At 40.6% G+C, this 15,200-nt stretch overlaps 1 protein-coding gene across 3 annotated transcripts in view; it reads left to right on the top strand.

The window, feature by feature from the left end:
* The window catches only part of bbox1 (butyrobetaine (gamma), 2-oxoglutarate dioxygenase (gamma-butyrobetaine hydroxylase) 1), a 43,612-nt gene extending 29,086 nt beyond the window's left edge, over positions 1 to 14,526 (top strand). For all 3 annotated transcript variants that reach the window (XM_060911137.1, XM_060911135.1, XM_060911138.1), the window contains exons 4-8: positions 3,465 to 3,663; positions 5,685 to 5,790; positions 8,163 to 8,359; positions 9,227 to 9,393; positions 9,779 to 14,526. In XM_060911137.1, the coding sequence (XP_060767120.1) occupies positions 3,465 to 3,663; positions 5,685 to 5,790; positions 8,163 to 8,359; positions 9,227 to 9,393; positions 9,779 to 9,939 (830 nt within the window). In that variant the 3' untranslated portion in view covers positions 9,940 to 14,526. The remainder of the gene's footprint in view (positions 1 to 3,464; positions 3,664 to 5,684; positions 5,791 to 8,162; positions 8,360 to 9,226; positions 9,394 to 9,778) is intronic.
* The last annotated feature ends 674 nt before the right edge of the window (positions 14,527 to 15,200 follow it).

Below are 15,200 nucleotides of genomic sequence, written 5' to 3'. Positions count from 1 at the left end.
TTTATCCTGTTCTACAGGGTCGCAGGCAAGCTGGAGCCTATCCCAGCTGACTACGGGCGAAAGGCGGGGTACACCCTGGACAAGTCGCCAGGTCATCACAGGGCTGACACATAGACACAGACAACCATTCACACTCACATTCACACCTACGCTCAATTTAGAGTCACCAGGTAACCTAACCTGCATGTCTTTGGACTGTGGGGGAAACCGGAGCACCCGGAGGAAACCCACGCAAACTCCACACAGAAAGGCCCTCGTCGGCTACGGAGCTCGAACCCGGACCTTCTTGCTGTGAGGCGACAGCGCTAACCACTACACCACCGTGCCGCCAGGCCAAAAATCATACAGTGTAAATACAGCTTTAATTAATTTGATGATTAAACCTTCCCAATAATCTCTTCCAGCTGCTCCTCTGGGGGTGGGAAAGGGAGAGTAAAATGGTCTAATTCATCTCCAATTTCCACCAGCTTTCATTTTATGTGACTATATTTCCTGTGAATATATTGCCGCTGTGTGAGCTTAATCTTGTGGGAAAGCACGTGTTTTAAGTTGTAAAAGATGCAGCTGCTTCATAAAGGATGTGTAAGAAATATGAAAGCTGTCCTACAAGTTTTGTTGCTACACTGTGAATTCACTTTATTCACATTAGTCATCCTAGCAGTTCAGATACTGCTCGTACTGAACACTCGGAAGGAAATGAAGATCGGCAAATGGGCCTTGGAATTTGTTTTCCATCTTTCCGTTCCATTTGCGAGTAATGTGTTTGACACAGTTAACAAGGGCAGCTACAGGGCCAGATTAGTGCTGCTGCTACTGCTGCAAAAACCTCTGTGGAAAGAACAATGCACAGATGTGTAACACAGACGCACATGAACAGAAGTACAGGGATTAAAGTACACTCGTCTACATTTGCTCGTGAGTTTGCTAGAGAGCGCAAGAGCAGTTGAGAAGCTTTGAGATATAGAGATGTATTATTGGTTTGAAGCCCAGGTGGAAACTATGCAAAAGTGAGACTAATCTCTGATTGGCTCGGAGACTGGAGTGTATCCTGCCAGGAAATCCTAGTAGTGAATGTGCGTTGATATGAGAGGGAACGCTGAGCACCTTTGCATTGTGGAGCAGCACCATCTGAACCTCCTCACCCTGGGCCAAGTGCCCAGCTTTCTCTCTTTCTCTCTCCCTCCCTAATCCCAATATGCTGTCATTTTCCCCCCCCCTCATTTGTCTCTCATTTGCTGTGTGCCACTCAGCTCTTGAATTGTTGCACAAGTCTGCTAATCTTTCTTTTGACTTGTGTGCCATACTTTCCATAGAGCAATACTTCTTATTTTTCAGTGACGGTTCTTTAATTTTTTTTTTTTAAAACCTCTTTATTCACCACTGACTCAAGTTTATGATTTGGATTAATAATTAGCTACCGTATGGTGGTGTAGTGGTTAGCACTGTCGCCTCACAGCGAGAAGGTCCAGGTTCGAGCCCAGCGGCCGATGAGGGCCTTTCTGTGCGGAGTTTGCATGTTCTCCCCGTGTCCATGTGGGTTTCCTCCGGGTGCTCCGGTTTCCCCCACAGTCCAAAGACATGCAGGTTAGACTAATTGGTGGATTGACTGCATATGTGAATGGCGGTTTGTCTCTGTGTCAGCACTGCGATGACCTGGTGACTTGTCCAGGGTGTGCCCCGCCTGTCACCCACAGTCAGCTGGGATAGGCTCCAGCTTGCTCGCAACCCTGTAGAACAGGATAAAGCGGCTACAGATAATGGATGGATTAGCTACGTAGTAATTAGCACCGACTTTCACATGCACTCAGACATTCAACTGCTTGAAAGCTCCATTATAACGCTATAAATATGTATTTCTAATTATTTTATATATTTAACAGTTATTCCACGAAATCGAGTCGTACACGAGCCAATGAGGGGCATAGCGCCGAGTTGGCTATAAGCCATGTACGACAAGATTGAGTGGAATAATTGTTTTATTCTATCCATATTCACTGGATTTTGAGAAACGGAGCATTTTTATTTTTTGCAAATTTGATAAATAAAAACTTTATAGAAAACGTCTGACAAGATCACTTCTGCTTAACAAACCGGTGAAATGACAGTCGCAATTTGTGAAAAATGCTATAATTATTCTTGGAAAAAAAAAAAGTTCTTACAATCAAATACTTTTATTCCATATGTTGTTGCTTTTTTTTTTTTTTTAAAAGTGTTTTTATTTTGTTTTCGGTTGATTCAGTAAAATGCTCTGCCACTTTGTTTTTCTCTGCTTATGGTATAAGAGTTGATTGGCTACTCTACTACTAGGCTATCGGAGTGCGTGGTTGCTCATATCCAGTGAATGTGGATAGAAATATCTATATTCTATTCACAAAGTGAGATGAACCGACATTAACAAACCAAAAACATCCATCTGTCTCCAACACAAATACAGACATGCTGTTGTGGCTGTTGTTCCTCTCACGTAGAGACCATGTTTAACCGCATGCCCACATGTTTTGGCTCTGGCCTGAAAACACAAACACGCTATTCCAATTAAATAAAAAAAATCCGCCAGCTAACAGGGATGTGTCTGAATTTCCATTATTTGATTTAATGATTGCCATGTGGAGCTGGTGTTCACCTCTCTCCTGACAGATACTTGAAAGAAAAGACAGGGATAAGAGATGTACTCCACACAAAGGCACTTATAATGTAAATGCTACTATTTGCATTACTCATGCCTGGGCCCCAGTCAAGCACCTTTGCATGGATTTCTGTCAATTAAGGATAATATACCATATACAGGCGGCACGGTGGTGTAGTGGTTCCCCCCACAGTCCAAAGACATGCAGGTTAGGTTAACTGGTGACTCTAAATTGACCGTAGGTGTGAATGAGAGTGTGAATGGTTGTCTGTGTCTATGTGTCAGCCCTGTGATGACCTGGCGACTTGTCCAGGGTGTACCCCGCCTTTCACCCGTAGTCAGCTGGGATAGGCTCCAGCTTGCCTGCGACCCTGTAGAAGGATAAAGCAGCTAGAGATGATGAGATGAGATACCATATACAAGACTGCGGTAAAAATTCTGAATGTTGGAGCATGACGTCTAAAAGATTTCAGATTACAAGAGATCAACAGAAAGCATGCATTTGTGAAACGGTTCTGCTAAACTGTAGACCTAAACCTTTAGAATACAGAACACACTGATCATTTGGTTTAAGATGTGTGTTCATTCTCTCAGTCTTGCATCATGGGTTTTCTTTGAGCATGTGGTGATATTTTGTGGAAGGGTTCAAGAGGAATTTACTAGCGGATACGTTTCCAAATGATTTCCCAATACAAGCATGTTTGCTTCATTGTTTGTAGTTTACCTACAATAGACTGTTTCAGTTTGTATTAGGATTTCTTGTAAGAAGTGTGTTTATGGGATAGGTAATTTGATTTTTTTTTTTTTTAGTTAGGTAACTCTCTCTGGGTTGTTTCAGAGCGTGAATTCTGGGATTCTGCTCTGCGGATGCCTGTGGCAGATTTCGAGGAGGTCCTGTATGATGATAAGGCTGCTCTGGCCTGGCTTACAACCCTAAGGCGTGTCGGGATTGTGTACCTGAAAGGGGCGCCAGCAGAGCTGGGCCAGGTGGCTCGACTGGGTCAGAGAATTGGATACCTCAGAATCACGTTTTACGGGTAAGAAACACACACACAATTTTACTGTATAATTGAAAAGATTGCTCGAAGTGCATTTTCCACACTTACATCACAAATTGTTCATGCCTTGTTAGTATATGCTCCACAGCTGTGAAATTCTACCTCAATTCAGCATGAAGAAAGCCATAAAAATTGCATTTCTGCTAAATCAGTCTTTTTCCAGAGGATTTGCCTTCTGCTGTAAAAGATTAAAAGTTCAACATGAGTCATTGGCAAACTGTGATCAACTTGATGAAAGCATTTCCTGACCTGAATCTAGGCCAAATCAAACATCTTTTCTTCCTCTTAAATGAGTTCCACTGCCACTGACCTTCATATAAACTGCAGAGCAATGAATCAGAGATGCATTATTTGACACTTACAGCCTATCCATCTCATTAATCGTTTCGATGTTATGAAAGTCATCCTTGAGGAATTACAAATGAAGACAGCACGTTCTGAGTAGTTTATGCATTTTAAGCACAGTTGAGAGAAATAGAGCCTTCCATATAAAATGAAGAGAAAAAAAAAAAAGACAGGACAAGGGATACGCAAGGAAAACAAACAATGCTTGGATTAGTAAGTAAGGGAACATAGCTAAAAGACAAATAATACAGGAACACGCTGCGTGTTCTGTCCGCTTTCGTCGGAGCCGGTGATGTATTCCAGAGCTGCACGGTGACTAAACTCTGATGTTCAGGGACAGCATATGGAAAGCCAGACACCAGCTGGACCCTGTTTTACCTGCTCACAGCCCACACACACTCAAACAACAAGCTCTGATCATGAGCTGACTGTGTCCAAAGCTACTGAAGAGGAGGGAAGGAAAGAGAGCGAGACCTAACTGAAAAAAAACAGTCCAGCAGATCTGGCCTTTCTCAGGAATGACATCATTCTGTATTCTGCAATTCCATGCGTCTCCAGTCACAGCAGGTCTTCCCTCTCCTCTGTTTAGACAGAAGGTCTGGAGAGACTAAGTGTTGCTCCACCGTATGTTTTCCATCCCTGGAACCCTCTAGTTTATGTTAAAAATGATTCAACTTTGTCATCATAGTACTTGATCACAACATTCTTCTCCAAGTTTGAAAATGTTTGCTCTAAATGACCAAAGCTGCAGAACCATGCTAAATGAATATCAGGTGTTGGTGAAAAGAATTCATTTTTTTTGTTCGGAGAATTCATATATTACTATTTGAATAGAACGTATTATTAAAAAAAAAAAAACCTGAGCCAATGAAATGCATTTGTATCAGTTAATTAACTATTACTCAAGCCTCAACGCTATGTCCTAGGTGTAGGTTTTTCATTCGAGTGTGTTTCACATGTTCTCCCTGTGTCTGTGTGGATTTCCTCAGTTTTTTTTTTTTCCTTCCACCTCCCAAAAGAAAGCATGTCTGTAGGCGGACTGGCTACACTAAATTTCCCCATACTGTAGGTCTGAACGCGTGTGTGTTTGTGCATAGTGCTCTGTGATGGACTGGTGTCTCATCCCGGGTGTTTTCCTGCATTAGCATAAACTCCAGATCCCCTATGACCTTAACCAGGATAAAAGCTGTTGCTGAAAATGAACATGTTTTTAATCTCAGCAGGAATCAGGAATTATCGCTCAACACTGGTGTGCATTTATTCACCCAGCATCATTAAAACAGAGCAATTCGTTAATTAAATCAACCGACACAGAGATTCTGAAATTCATTGAGGATATTAATTCATTCATATCCTTATATCCATAGTTTTTTTTTTTTTTTTAAACTATTTTAAGGATTTCCTCTATGGATCTCCATCCTTTAGCAGACTTCTCAAAACAGAAACTCTACCCGATATGGCACGGGTCAGATAACGCAGCCGTAATCGCAAAACCCCAGTCTACCGCTGCCTCATCGAGTGTTGCCATAACACAATTTCTTACAGTTATTAAATTCTCTTGCAAGGCTACAAAAACATTAACCATTTTACAGCTGTGGTTTCCTCCAGTCATTTCACACAGACTCTATAAACATGCACTGTGTTTGCCTTAACAGTCACACATGGCAAGTACAAGACAAGCCCATGGCTAACAACGTGGCATATACCTCCGGCAAGCTGAGCTTGCACACAGACTATCCTGCTCTGCACCATCCTCCTGGGGTGTGTATACCACCTTACACACACGTTTGCATAAACCATACTGTAAATTGTGTGGTATTTTGACTAAACATTTGTCATGAATATAGTCACATTTGGTTTGCCTACATTATATACAGTGGTGCTTGAAAGTTTGTGAACCCTTTAGAATTTTCTATTTCTGCATAAATATGACCTAAAACATCATCAGATTTTCACACAAGTCCTAAAAGTAGATAAAGAGAACCCAGTTAAACAAACGAGACAAAAATATAATACTTGGTCGTTTATTTATTGAGGAAAATCATCCAGTGTTACATATCTGTGAGTGGCAAAAGTATGTGAACCTCTAGGATTAGCAGTTAATTTGAAGGTGAAATTAGAGTCAGGTGTTTTCAATCAATGGGATGACAATGAGGAGTGAGTGGGCACCCTGTTTTATTTAAAGAACAGGGATCTATCAAAGTCTGATCTTCACAACACATGTTTGTGGAAATGTATCATGGCACGAACAAAGGAGATTTCTGAGGACCTCAGAAAAAAGTGTTGTTGATGCTCATCAGGCTGAAAAAGGTTATAAAAGCATCTCTAAAGAGTTTGGACTCCACCAATCCGCAGTCAGACAGATTGTGTACAAATGGAGGAAATTCAAGACCATTGTTACCCTCCCCAGGAGTGGTCGACCAACAAAGATCACTCCAAGAACAAGGCGTGTAATAGTCGGTGAGGTCACAAAGGACCCCAGGGTAACTTCTAAGCAACTGAAGGCCTCTCTCACATTGGTTAATGTTAATATTCATGAGTCCACCATCAGGAGAACACTGAACAACAATGGTGTGCATGGCAGGGTTGCAAGGAGAAAGCCACTGCTCCCCAAAAAGAACATTGCTGCTCGTCTGCAGTTTGCTAAAGATCATGTGGACAAGCCAGAAGGCTATTGGAAAAATGTTTTGTGGATGGATGAGACCAAAACAGAACTTTTTGGTTTAAATGAGAAGTGTTATGTTTGGAGAAAGGAAAACACTGCATTCCAGCAGAAGAACCTTATCCCATCTGTGAAACATGGTGGTGGTAGTATCATGGTTTGGGCCTGTTTTGCTGCATCTGGGTCAGGACGGCTTGCCATCATTGATGGAACAATGAATTCTGAATTATACCAGCGAATTCTAAAGGAAAATGTCAGGACATCTGTCCATGAACTGAATCTCAAGAGAAGGTGGGTCATGCAGCAAGACAACGACCCTAAGCACACAAGTTGTTCTACCAAAGAATGGTTAAAGAAGAATAAAGTTAATGTTTTGGAATGGCCAAGTCAACGTCCTGACCTTAATCCAATGGAAATGTTGTGGAAGGACCTGAAGCGAGCAGTTCATGTGAGGAAACCCAGCAACATCCCAGAGTTGAAGCTGTTCTGTACGGAGGAACGGGCTAAAATTCCTCCAAGCCAGTGTGCAGGACTGATCAACAGTTACCGGAAACATTTAGTTGCAGTTATTGCTGCACAAGGGGGTCACACCAGATACTGAAAGCAAAGGTTCACATACTTTTGCTACTCACATATGTAATATTGGATCATTTTCCTCATTAAATAGATGACCAAGTATAATATTTTTGTCTCATTTGTTTAGCCGGGTTCTCTTTATCTACTTTTAAGACTTGTGTGAAAAGCCGATGTTTTAGGTCACATTTATGCAGAAATATAGAAAATTCTAAAGGGTTCACAAACTTTCAAGCACCACTGTACATCACCATGAAGTGAAAATAAAATAAGAGTTTGCATCATCTTGGTTGAAACCGTCCCACACCCAACTATATGAAGAATTGTTGGTACTTTAAATCGCACTGATCACACTTGTCATTTCCTTTCATTGTGTGACATAAATGTAGAAGGACAATATTATGAACAGATCATTAAAAGCACTTGAAATGTAATGCTGTCTGTACAAAAAGTGCTTGCTTATAGAAATTCAGTGCACGAGTTTTCTTCGTAAAAAAGCAGGATGTCTGTTACAGATGGGATTATTGATTAAGTTCTCTGCATGTTCATGTAGAAGTAGGAGTAACTCAAACCGATTCAAATGGTTGCTGGGAAATGTAAAAAACACCCCACCCCAAACCTTATTTCAACTACCCAGTGGGAACTCATTAATAATCAGCAGCTGTGAAATGTATAATAACGGTTGCTGATGCTCGGGGAAGAAGCCGACTTGGGCCCGCACCGAGTTCCTGTTCATATTCGTATTTATTCTCTTCATAGGAATCTGTGTAGCAGTTACTCTTGGAAATCCTATAAAATTCATGCAGTGTAAACTTAAGACACTTGAACTAAGACACTGCTTAGTGTTACCCCTTAAAAGTGATCCTTTCTCTGTGTGTGTGTGTGTGTTATTTGGCAGGTGCAGTTCCTACACTGTCTGCAGCAGGCCCAGCAGGGTGGTGAGAGTAGGGTGGTGGACGGCTTCCACGTGGCCGAGCTGCTCAGGAGAGAGGACCCCGAGGCATTTCACATACTCTCATCTCTCTACATCGACTACACAGACACCGGCTCAGACTACTGCGATTTCAGCGTGCAGTCCAAGCAGCGCATTATAGAGTGAGAAAAATCCAAATGTGATCATGTAGCATAAACCACTATTAAGTACTGTCTCACACGCGCGCACACATACAGTGCAAAGTCTCAATTCGTGGAACCTTAAGGGATCACCGTGGCCCCTGATCACCAGGAAAACCCAAAACTGCAGCCATTGGTTTCTTACTTAGTAGTTACGCACATTAGAATGCAAATGCTTGGATATTTTCTTATTTTTGCCATTATTAGCATTCTCCCATCATTACATTCACTTGGCTGACTAGAACCTTCTCATCCCAGAAACATGTTCATTTTGCTAGCTTTCTCTAGCCATCCCTTTCATGCCCATTCAAGAGATTTGGTGCCGTTCGGTTGACATTACATTTAATTATAAAATGTAATATTTTTTAAAAAACACACCACTTTTGTAGATTTGGATAAAACAGATTTAATGAACTGAATCAAACTTTTGCTGTGGCCCCCGGTTTGAGAACCGTTGGTTTCATAACTTGGCCCTCCAGTGTTGGCTCAGATGGTTTGTAGGACATGGTTAGCCATGTTTATAAATTTATTGTACTTGGAAATTTAGATGCGTGCTGAGGTCATCTAATTTACAGACCAGACCTCACTGATGTAATGCACATTCCCATGTGCTTCATGTTTTAGTGCGTCAAAGGGCCCTTAAATCAAAACGCCACCCTAGACTAACATCAGAACGCACGGTATAGGATTATAAAATCACATAACTGAGAAAACAAAACAAGGCAGTGATTATATAAGTCACCATGACTTTTACTTTGTGGTCTGAGAGTGCCAGGTTTGGTGTAAAAATGGCGCCATCTTTTGACCACCTGGTTAAAAAAACAAGGTCTGGTCTGTTTCTTTGGACAGCGTGGACAGCGAAGGCCATGTGGTGAGGATAAACTATAACAATGCAACGCGAGACACGGTCCTGGATCTGCCTCTCGATCAGGTACAGCCATTCTACTCCTCCCTGAAGAGCTTTGTGGAGCTAATGAACCAGCCAGAGAACGTGGTCACCTACAGGATGGAGCCAGGTCAGTCTACTGGAAAGGAAAACTAACGACACCCTTTTTGTTCTGTTCAACTAACTCACTCTGTTGATCTGAAAATGAAAATTTGGCTCAAATCTTAAAGAGGTTTCTTAACGAAAAACGTGAATTATTGCTTGCGTCATACTGACTTGCAAATGAACAACAGATTCATAACTTGGCTGGATATCTTATGTATGGTGTGTCATTTTTTTTCTTTTTTATCGAGCTAATTACACGGAAAAAGTCTTTGGTCTGTCTGGTGAAGAGGCCAACCCTTAATGGAAAACAGAGCAACATGTCCAGTAGCAGTGGCCAGAACATAAGAGTTTGGAAATGTAGTCTAATTCTTTCAAGTTCAGTGAGATAAATAATTATCTATTATGTACAGGTGACCTGGTAACCTTTGACAACTGGCGTCTGCTGCATGGCCGGAAACATTACTTATCTGGCGGCAGGACCCCAAGACACCTAGAAGGAGCATACCTGGATTGGGATGAAGTCATGTCCCGTCTGCGCGTTCTCCGTAAAGCCGTCAACAGAGACGGCTAGAGGTTCCTTTTACTTCATCCGGAACACCAGTTCCGTCAGGAGTCATCGAAGCCTGAAGCTGAATTGTTGCATGCTGTTTAGTTGAAATTGGATAGTTTAAGACCGACCCCAATGTGAGATTTGGCAGATATGTTTTTGAGATCTACTTTAGGAGGACAAAAACAAACAAAAAAAACCCTTTGAGTCTTTTTCCAACTTGATCTAAAAGTTTTGTACAGCAGGATGATGATGATCTGGTAAAAACGTGTTAGGCACCAAATTTCCATTTTATTGCACTATAAATCGTAAACTATTCGATTAACACGGCACTGGATGTGAAGCCAATATTCTCGCACCCATTACAAAATGAATTTAAAAGCCTGACTAAGAAACCAAAAACACCCGGGTGGTCGTTATATTGAACCTGCCAATATGGCTGCTCAAATTCTTAAGGGACATTTTAGTTCTGAACTGTCAATGAATTGTCTTATTAATATTTAATAATCTTAGGGGCCTAATGACATTAAACATTTATTTTCCATAACTTTCATTTACGTAGTGTTGTATACAACACTTCTCCACTGAAAAGTATGCCTCACCACGATTTGGCAACAAATACAAACTCAGAACTATCCGTATCCTGCCCTAGTGTGCATCATTCCCCACTGTATAACTCGACTAGAAGTTTCCCTGTTGGAGACTTAATATGCATGATATGTAAAATAAACTGGCGAACCGTTCCCATTACAGCTAGAACTTCAGACACCCCCCCCCCCCCCCCAAAAAAAAAAGAGCAAGCAACAGGGCAAAGGATTTTGCAAGGAATTAGGGGCAGGGTGCCAGGTAGCTTCGTTGTGTGTAGTTGATGTTGATTTTAAAAGTAACCAAGTAAATTACACAGGGAAATGAATACTTAAGTCTGAGTGAGAAATACTGTAGCAAGCGTGTGTGGAAGAAGAGTCTGGAGACAGAAATCTTAGTTTCTCAGTCGTTAGCATGTGCTACTTGTGCTCGATAGCACTAGCTTGGCTGCTTTATTGGCATTCGCTAGCACTACTGATGAATGCTACACTGGCTGGAAGGTGACTTCACTGCCGTGCTAACGGCGTCAATTCGCAGTTAAGCTAGCGTTGGCCTTCGAGAAGGCTGAAGGTAATACATTTTTGGTCCCTCCCACTATAAATCAAAATCTGATTGGTTAATTCATCCGTCACTTCCGACATAAACCTACACTACCATGGCCTTCTGTCCTGGCAATGAAGACCTAACCAATGAGTGAGCCAGCTCTAAACTCTTCTCAACCTTGAGACAACAAACAAAATCTCATTGGATAACTATTTTAATGTTTTTAGGACAGTAACCCTTTCATTTCTGAAGTTAATTTGATAGAAAATGAAGCCAAATCAGTATTAGAAGAGAATCATTCTAATGAAATTATGAAGGAATGAAAGCAATTAAAAGAATGAAAGAAATTAAATGCAACATTTGAAATGGTGATATGTTTGGGCCGTCTATGAACACCTAGAAGGCCCCGACAGTTCCCCTCTGGTAAAATACTACCCAAAAGAAATTTAAACTCTGTGGAAAGCGTAAATTATCTGATGTTAAAATACATGTCCTGGACCACCGCTCAACCATCGAGTGAAAGCAAGCACACTGGTTAATGGCAGTATGCACACCAAAACAAAAAGGTGCTAATGGTTTAATATTTAATCAAAATAAAGAGAAGAAAACTTTCACTTTTCTTCTCAAAACACCCAAACTTTTACTCTTTAGTGTAAAAGGAGGACTTGAAGCACAAATGACATTGAAAACATTTTTTTACAACACTGATTAGGAGGCCATTTGGGATTTGCGAACTAAAGATGGTGGATTTTACTTGGCTCACAGGGAAGAAATGTAGGACCAAGCTAAATAGTGATGAGAAAAGGTTACTGAGGGTACTTAAAGAAATTGAAACCATAAATTGCTGTTTCAGCTTTGCTGGCTACATACAGTTGTGTTCAAAATAATAGCAGTGTGTTTAAAAACGTGAGTAAAGCTCAAAATCCTTATAATAGTTTTTATTTCCATGCATTGGGAACACTGCACATTATATTCTACATCAAAACATGAAGAAAAATGTATCAATATTTTAATTACTTTACAGAAAATGAAGAAAAATGAACATTGGGCTGTTCAAAAAAATAGCAGTGTCTGCATTTTTCATTACAAACTCCAAATATTTACTGTATAAACTGAAAAAATCGTAAGGATTTAGTATTCCTGTGAATCACTAAACTAATATTTAGTTGTATAACCACGGTTTCTGAGAACTTCTGGCACCTGTGAACAGGTATTCCAGCCCAGGATGATTTGACAACATTCCACAATTCCTCTGCATTTCTTGGTTTTGCCTCAGAAACAGCATTTTTGATGTCACCCCACAAGTTTTCTATCGGATTAAGGTCCGGGGATTGGGCTGGCCACTCCATAACTTTCATTTTGTTGGTCTGGAACCCTGATGCTGCTCGCTTACTGGTGTGTTTGGGGTCGTTGTCTTGTTGAAACACCCATTTCAAGGGCATTTCCTCTTCAGCATAAGGCAACATGACCTCAAGTATTTAGATATATGCAAACTGATCCATGGTATGCGATAAATGGGCCCAACACCATAGTAAGAGAAACATCCCCATATCATGATGCTTGCACCACCATGCTTCACTGTCTTCAGAGTGTACTGTGGCTTGAATTCAGTGTTTGGGGGTCGTCTGAAAAACTGTCTTGGACCCAAAAAGAACAATTTTACTTTCATCAGTCCACAAAATGTTTTTCCATTTCTCTTTAGGCCAGTCGATGTGTTCTTTGGCAAATTGTATCCTCTTCAGCACGTCTTTTTTTTTTAACAGTGGAACTTTGCGGGAGCTTCTTGCCGATAGATTAGCTTCACACAGGCATCTTCTAATTGTCACAGTACTCACAGGTAACTTCAGACCGTCTTTGATCACCCTGGAGCTGATCATTGACTGAGTCTTTGCCATTCTGGCTATTCTTCGATCCATTCGAATGGTAGTCTTCTGTTTTCTTCCACGTCTCTCTGGCTTTGCTGTCCATTTTAAAGCACTGGAGATCATTTTAGCTGAGCAGCCCATCATTTTCTGCACTTCTTTACAGTCTACGTTTTACCTCTCCAATCAACGTTTTAATCAAAGCACGCTGTTCTTCTGAACAATGTCTGGAACGACCCATGTTTCTCAGGTTTTCAGAGAGAAATGGATGTACAACATGTGCTGGCTTCATCCTTAAATTAGGGCCACCTGACTGACATCTGTTTTTTCACAGAATGAATAATCTCACTAATTAAACTCCACACTGCTATTATTTTGAACACGTCCCTTTCACTTAATTATTCGATTACACAGACTCCGGAGCATGCATATCATGAATGTTGGGTCTGTTGGTTTTCTATGACTCTACTACACCTACTGGTAAATTATTTGCCATGTAGTAATATAATTTCCACCAAAAACAGTGATTGATCTGGTTAGTCGTGTTGGACTGCTATTATTTTGAACACAAGTGTAAATCTGGCAGAAAAAGAGGACTTTTTATAAAGACTGGTAGACTCTGGAGAACATTATGCTATAGCTTATTAGTGAAGATGCTTGTGCTGGTAGAGGAACAAGTCCAGCCAAGAGCATTAATCAGGATGTCCGTGTGACCAGTTTATTATTGATTTTTCGTACTATTTTTTATCATTAACCTCGGTTTGTGTGGTACCTGGGATGGAATGGTAACCAAATTCAGCACGGATAAACTTGGTGGTGGGAAATACAGCATGTTGTAAAATACTTTGCGGAGTTCAAGTTATTTGGAATAAAGTGGGTTTGTTTTCATAAACTTTATTATAAAATCTGCACCTGCAATGCAAAAACAGCCATGTTCTGCTGTTCTATTTATGTTCAAGTTTAATGACGGGTGTGACAACTGTGTGCTTTTAGCAGCTCAGAGAACAGAACTGCTCTTATTTAGGTTAGAAAAAAAAAACAGCACAAATGTTGAAACATCTTCCATTAAAGAGTAGGATGTATGTGTGCTTTTTTTTTTTTTAAGGTATAATGTTATAACTACTAAATGTAACCAGGAAAGCTCATGGACTTTGTTTTTCCTTTGGCAGGGTCAATGCAAGATCTTTATAACTTTTTAACCTCAGGTGTCTTAAGTGAATGTTTGCGTGATACAGAAAAATCTCAGTCACCCTGTATCCAGACTTAAAACTTTTCAGGATGAGCTCAGTGCTGCTAGCGAAGCACATTTATAATCTTAAAACGAAAGCTTCTCAGAAGGAGACTGTGTACAAGTTTTGGAATGTTGTGGTGAAGTACTTAAATCTAGAGCAGCACGTTTCATAACATTAACCCTTACAGTCCACTTGTATTTTCAACACCCCCTTGTTAGCTTGAAGCTTGATAGAAACGAGCGGTCACACCCTTGAGTGCACGGGGAACTAATTTCCAGATCCTTTTGTCCAATTCCTTTGAACTATGTAGACTCATTGGTTTATCATCTAGCTTGTAATGTTCTGTTTGTCAAGTATAAAATATAACCAATAATCAATAAAATGCAATAAATCAATTTAAAATAGCATTTTTATAAACATACACTTGTGTTGTTTTGGAAACAGAGTTGCATCAGCTCATGGCGTTCTACAACCCCGATTCCAAAAAAGTTGGGACAAAGTACAAATTGTAAATAAAAACGGAATGCAATGATGTGGAAGTTTCAAAATTCCATATTTTATTCAGAATAGAACATAGATGACATATCAAATGTTTAAACTGAGAAAATGTATCATTTAAAGAGAAAAATTAGGTGATGTTAAATTTCATGACAGCAACACATCTCAAAAAAGTTGGGACGAGGCCATGTTTACCACTGTGAGACATCCACTTTTCTCTTTACAACAGTCTGTAAACGTCTGGGGACTGAGGAGACAAGCTGCTCAAGTTTAGGGATAGGAATGTTAACCCATTCTTGTCTAATGTAGGATTCTAGTTGCTCAACTGTCTTGGGTCTTTTTTGTCGTATCTTCCGTTTTATGATGCGCCAAATATTTTCTATGGGTGAAAGATCTGGACTGCAGGCTGGCCAGTTCAGTACCCGGACCCTTCTTCTACGCAGTCATGATGCTGTAATCGATGCAGTATGTGGTTTGGCATTGTCATGTTGGAAAATGCAAGGTCTTCCCTGAAAGAGACGTCGTCTGGATGGGAGCATATGTTGCTCTAGAACCTGGATATACC

The sequence above is a fragment of the Neoarius graeffei genome, chromosome 27 (genome assembly GCF_027579695.1).
Source record: "Neoarius graeffei isolate fNeoGra1 chromosome 27, fNeoGra1.pri, whole genome shotgun sequence".
Classification (NCBI taxonomy): domain Eukaryota; kingdom Metazoa; phylum Chordata; class Actinopteri; order Siluriformes; family Ariidae; genus Neoarius; species Neoarius graeffei.
Note: the sequence above shows the minus strand (reverse complement) of the source record. Positions and strands in the feature narration are given on the sequence as shown.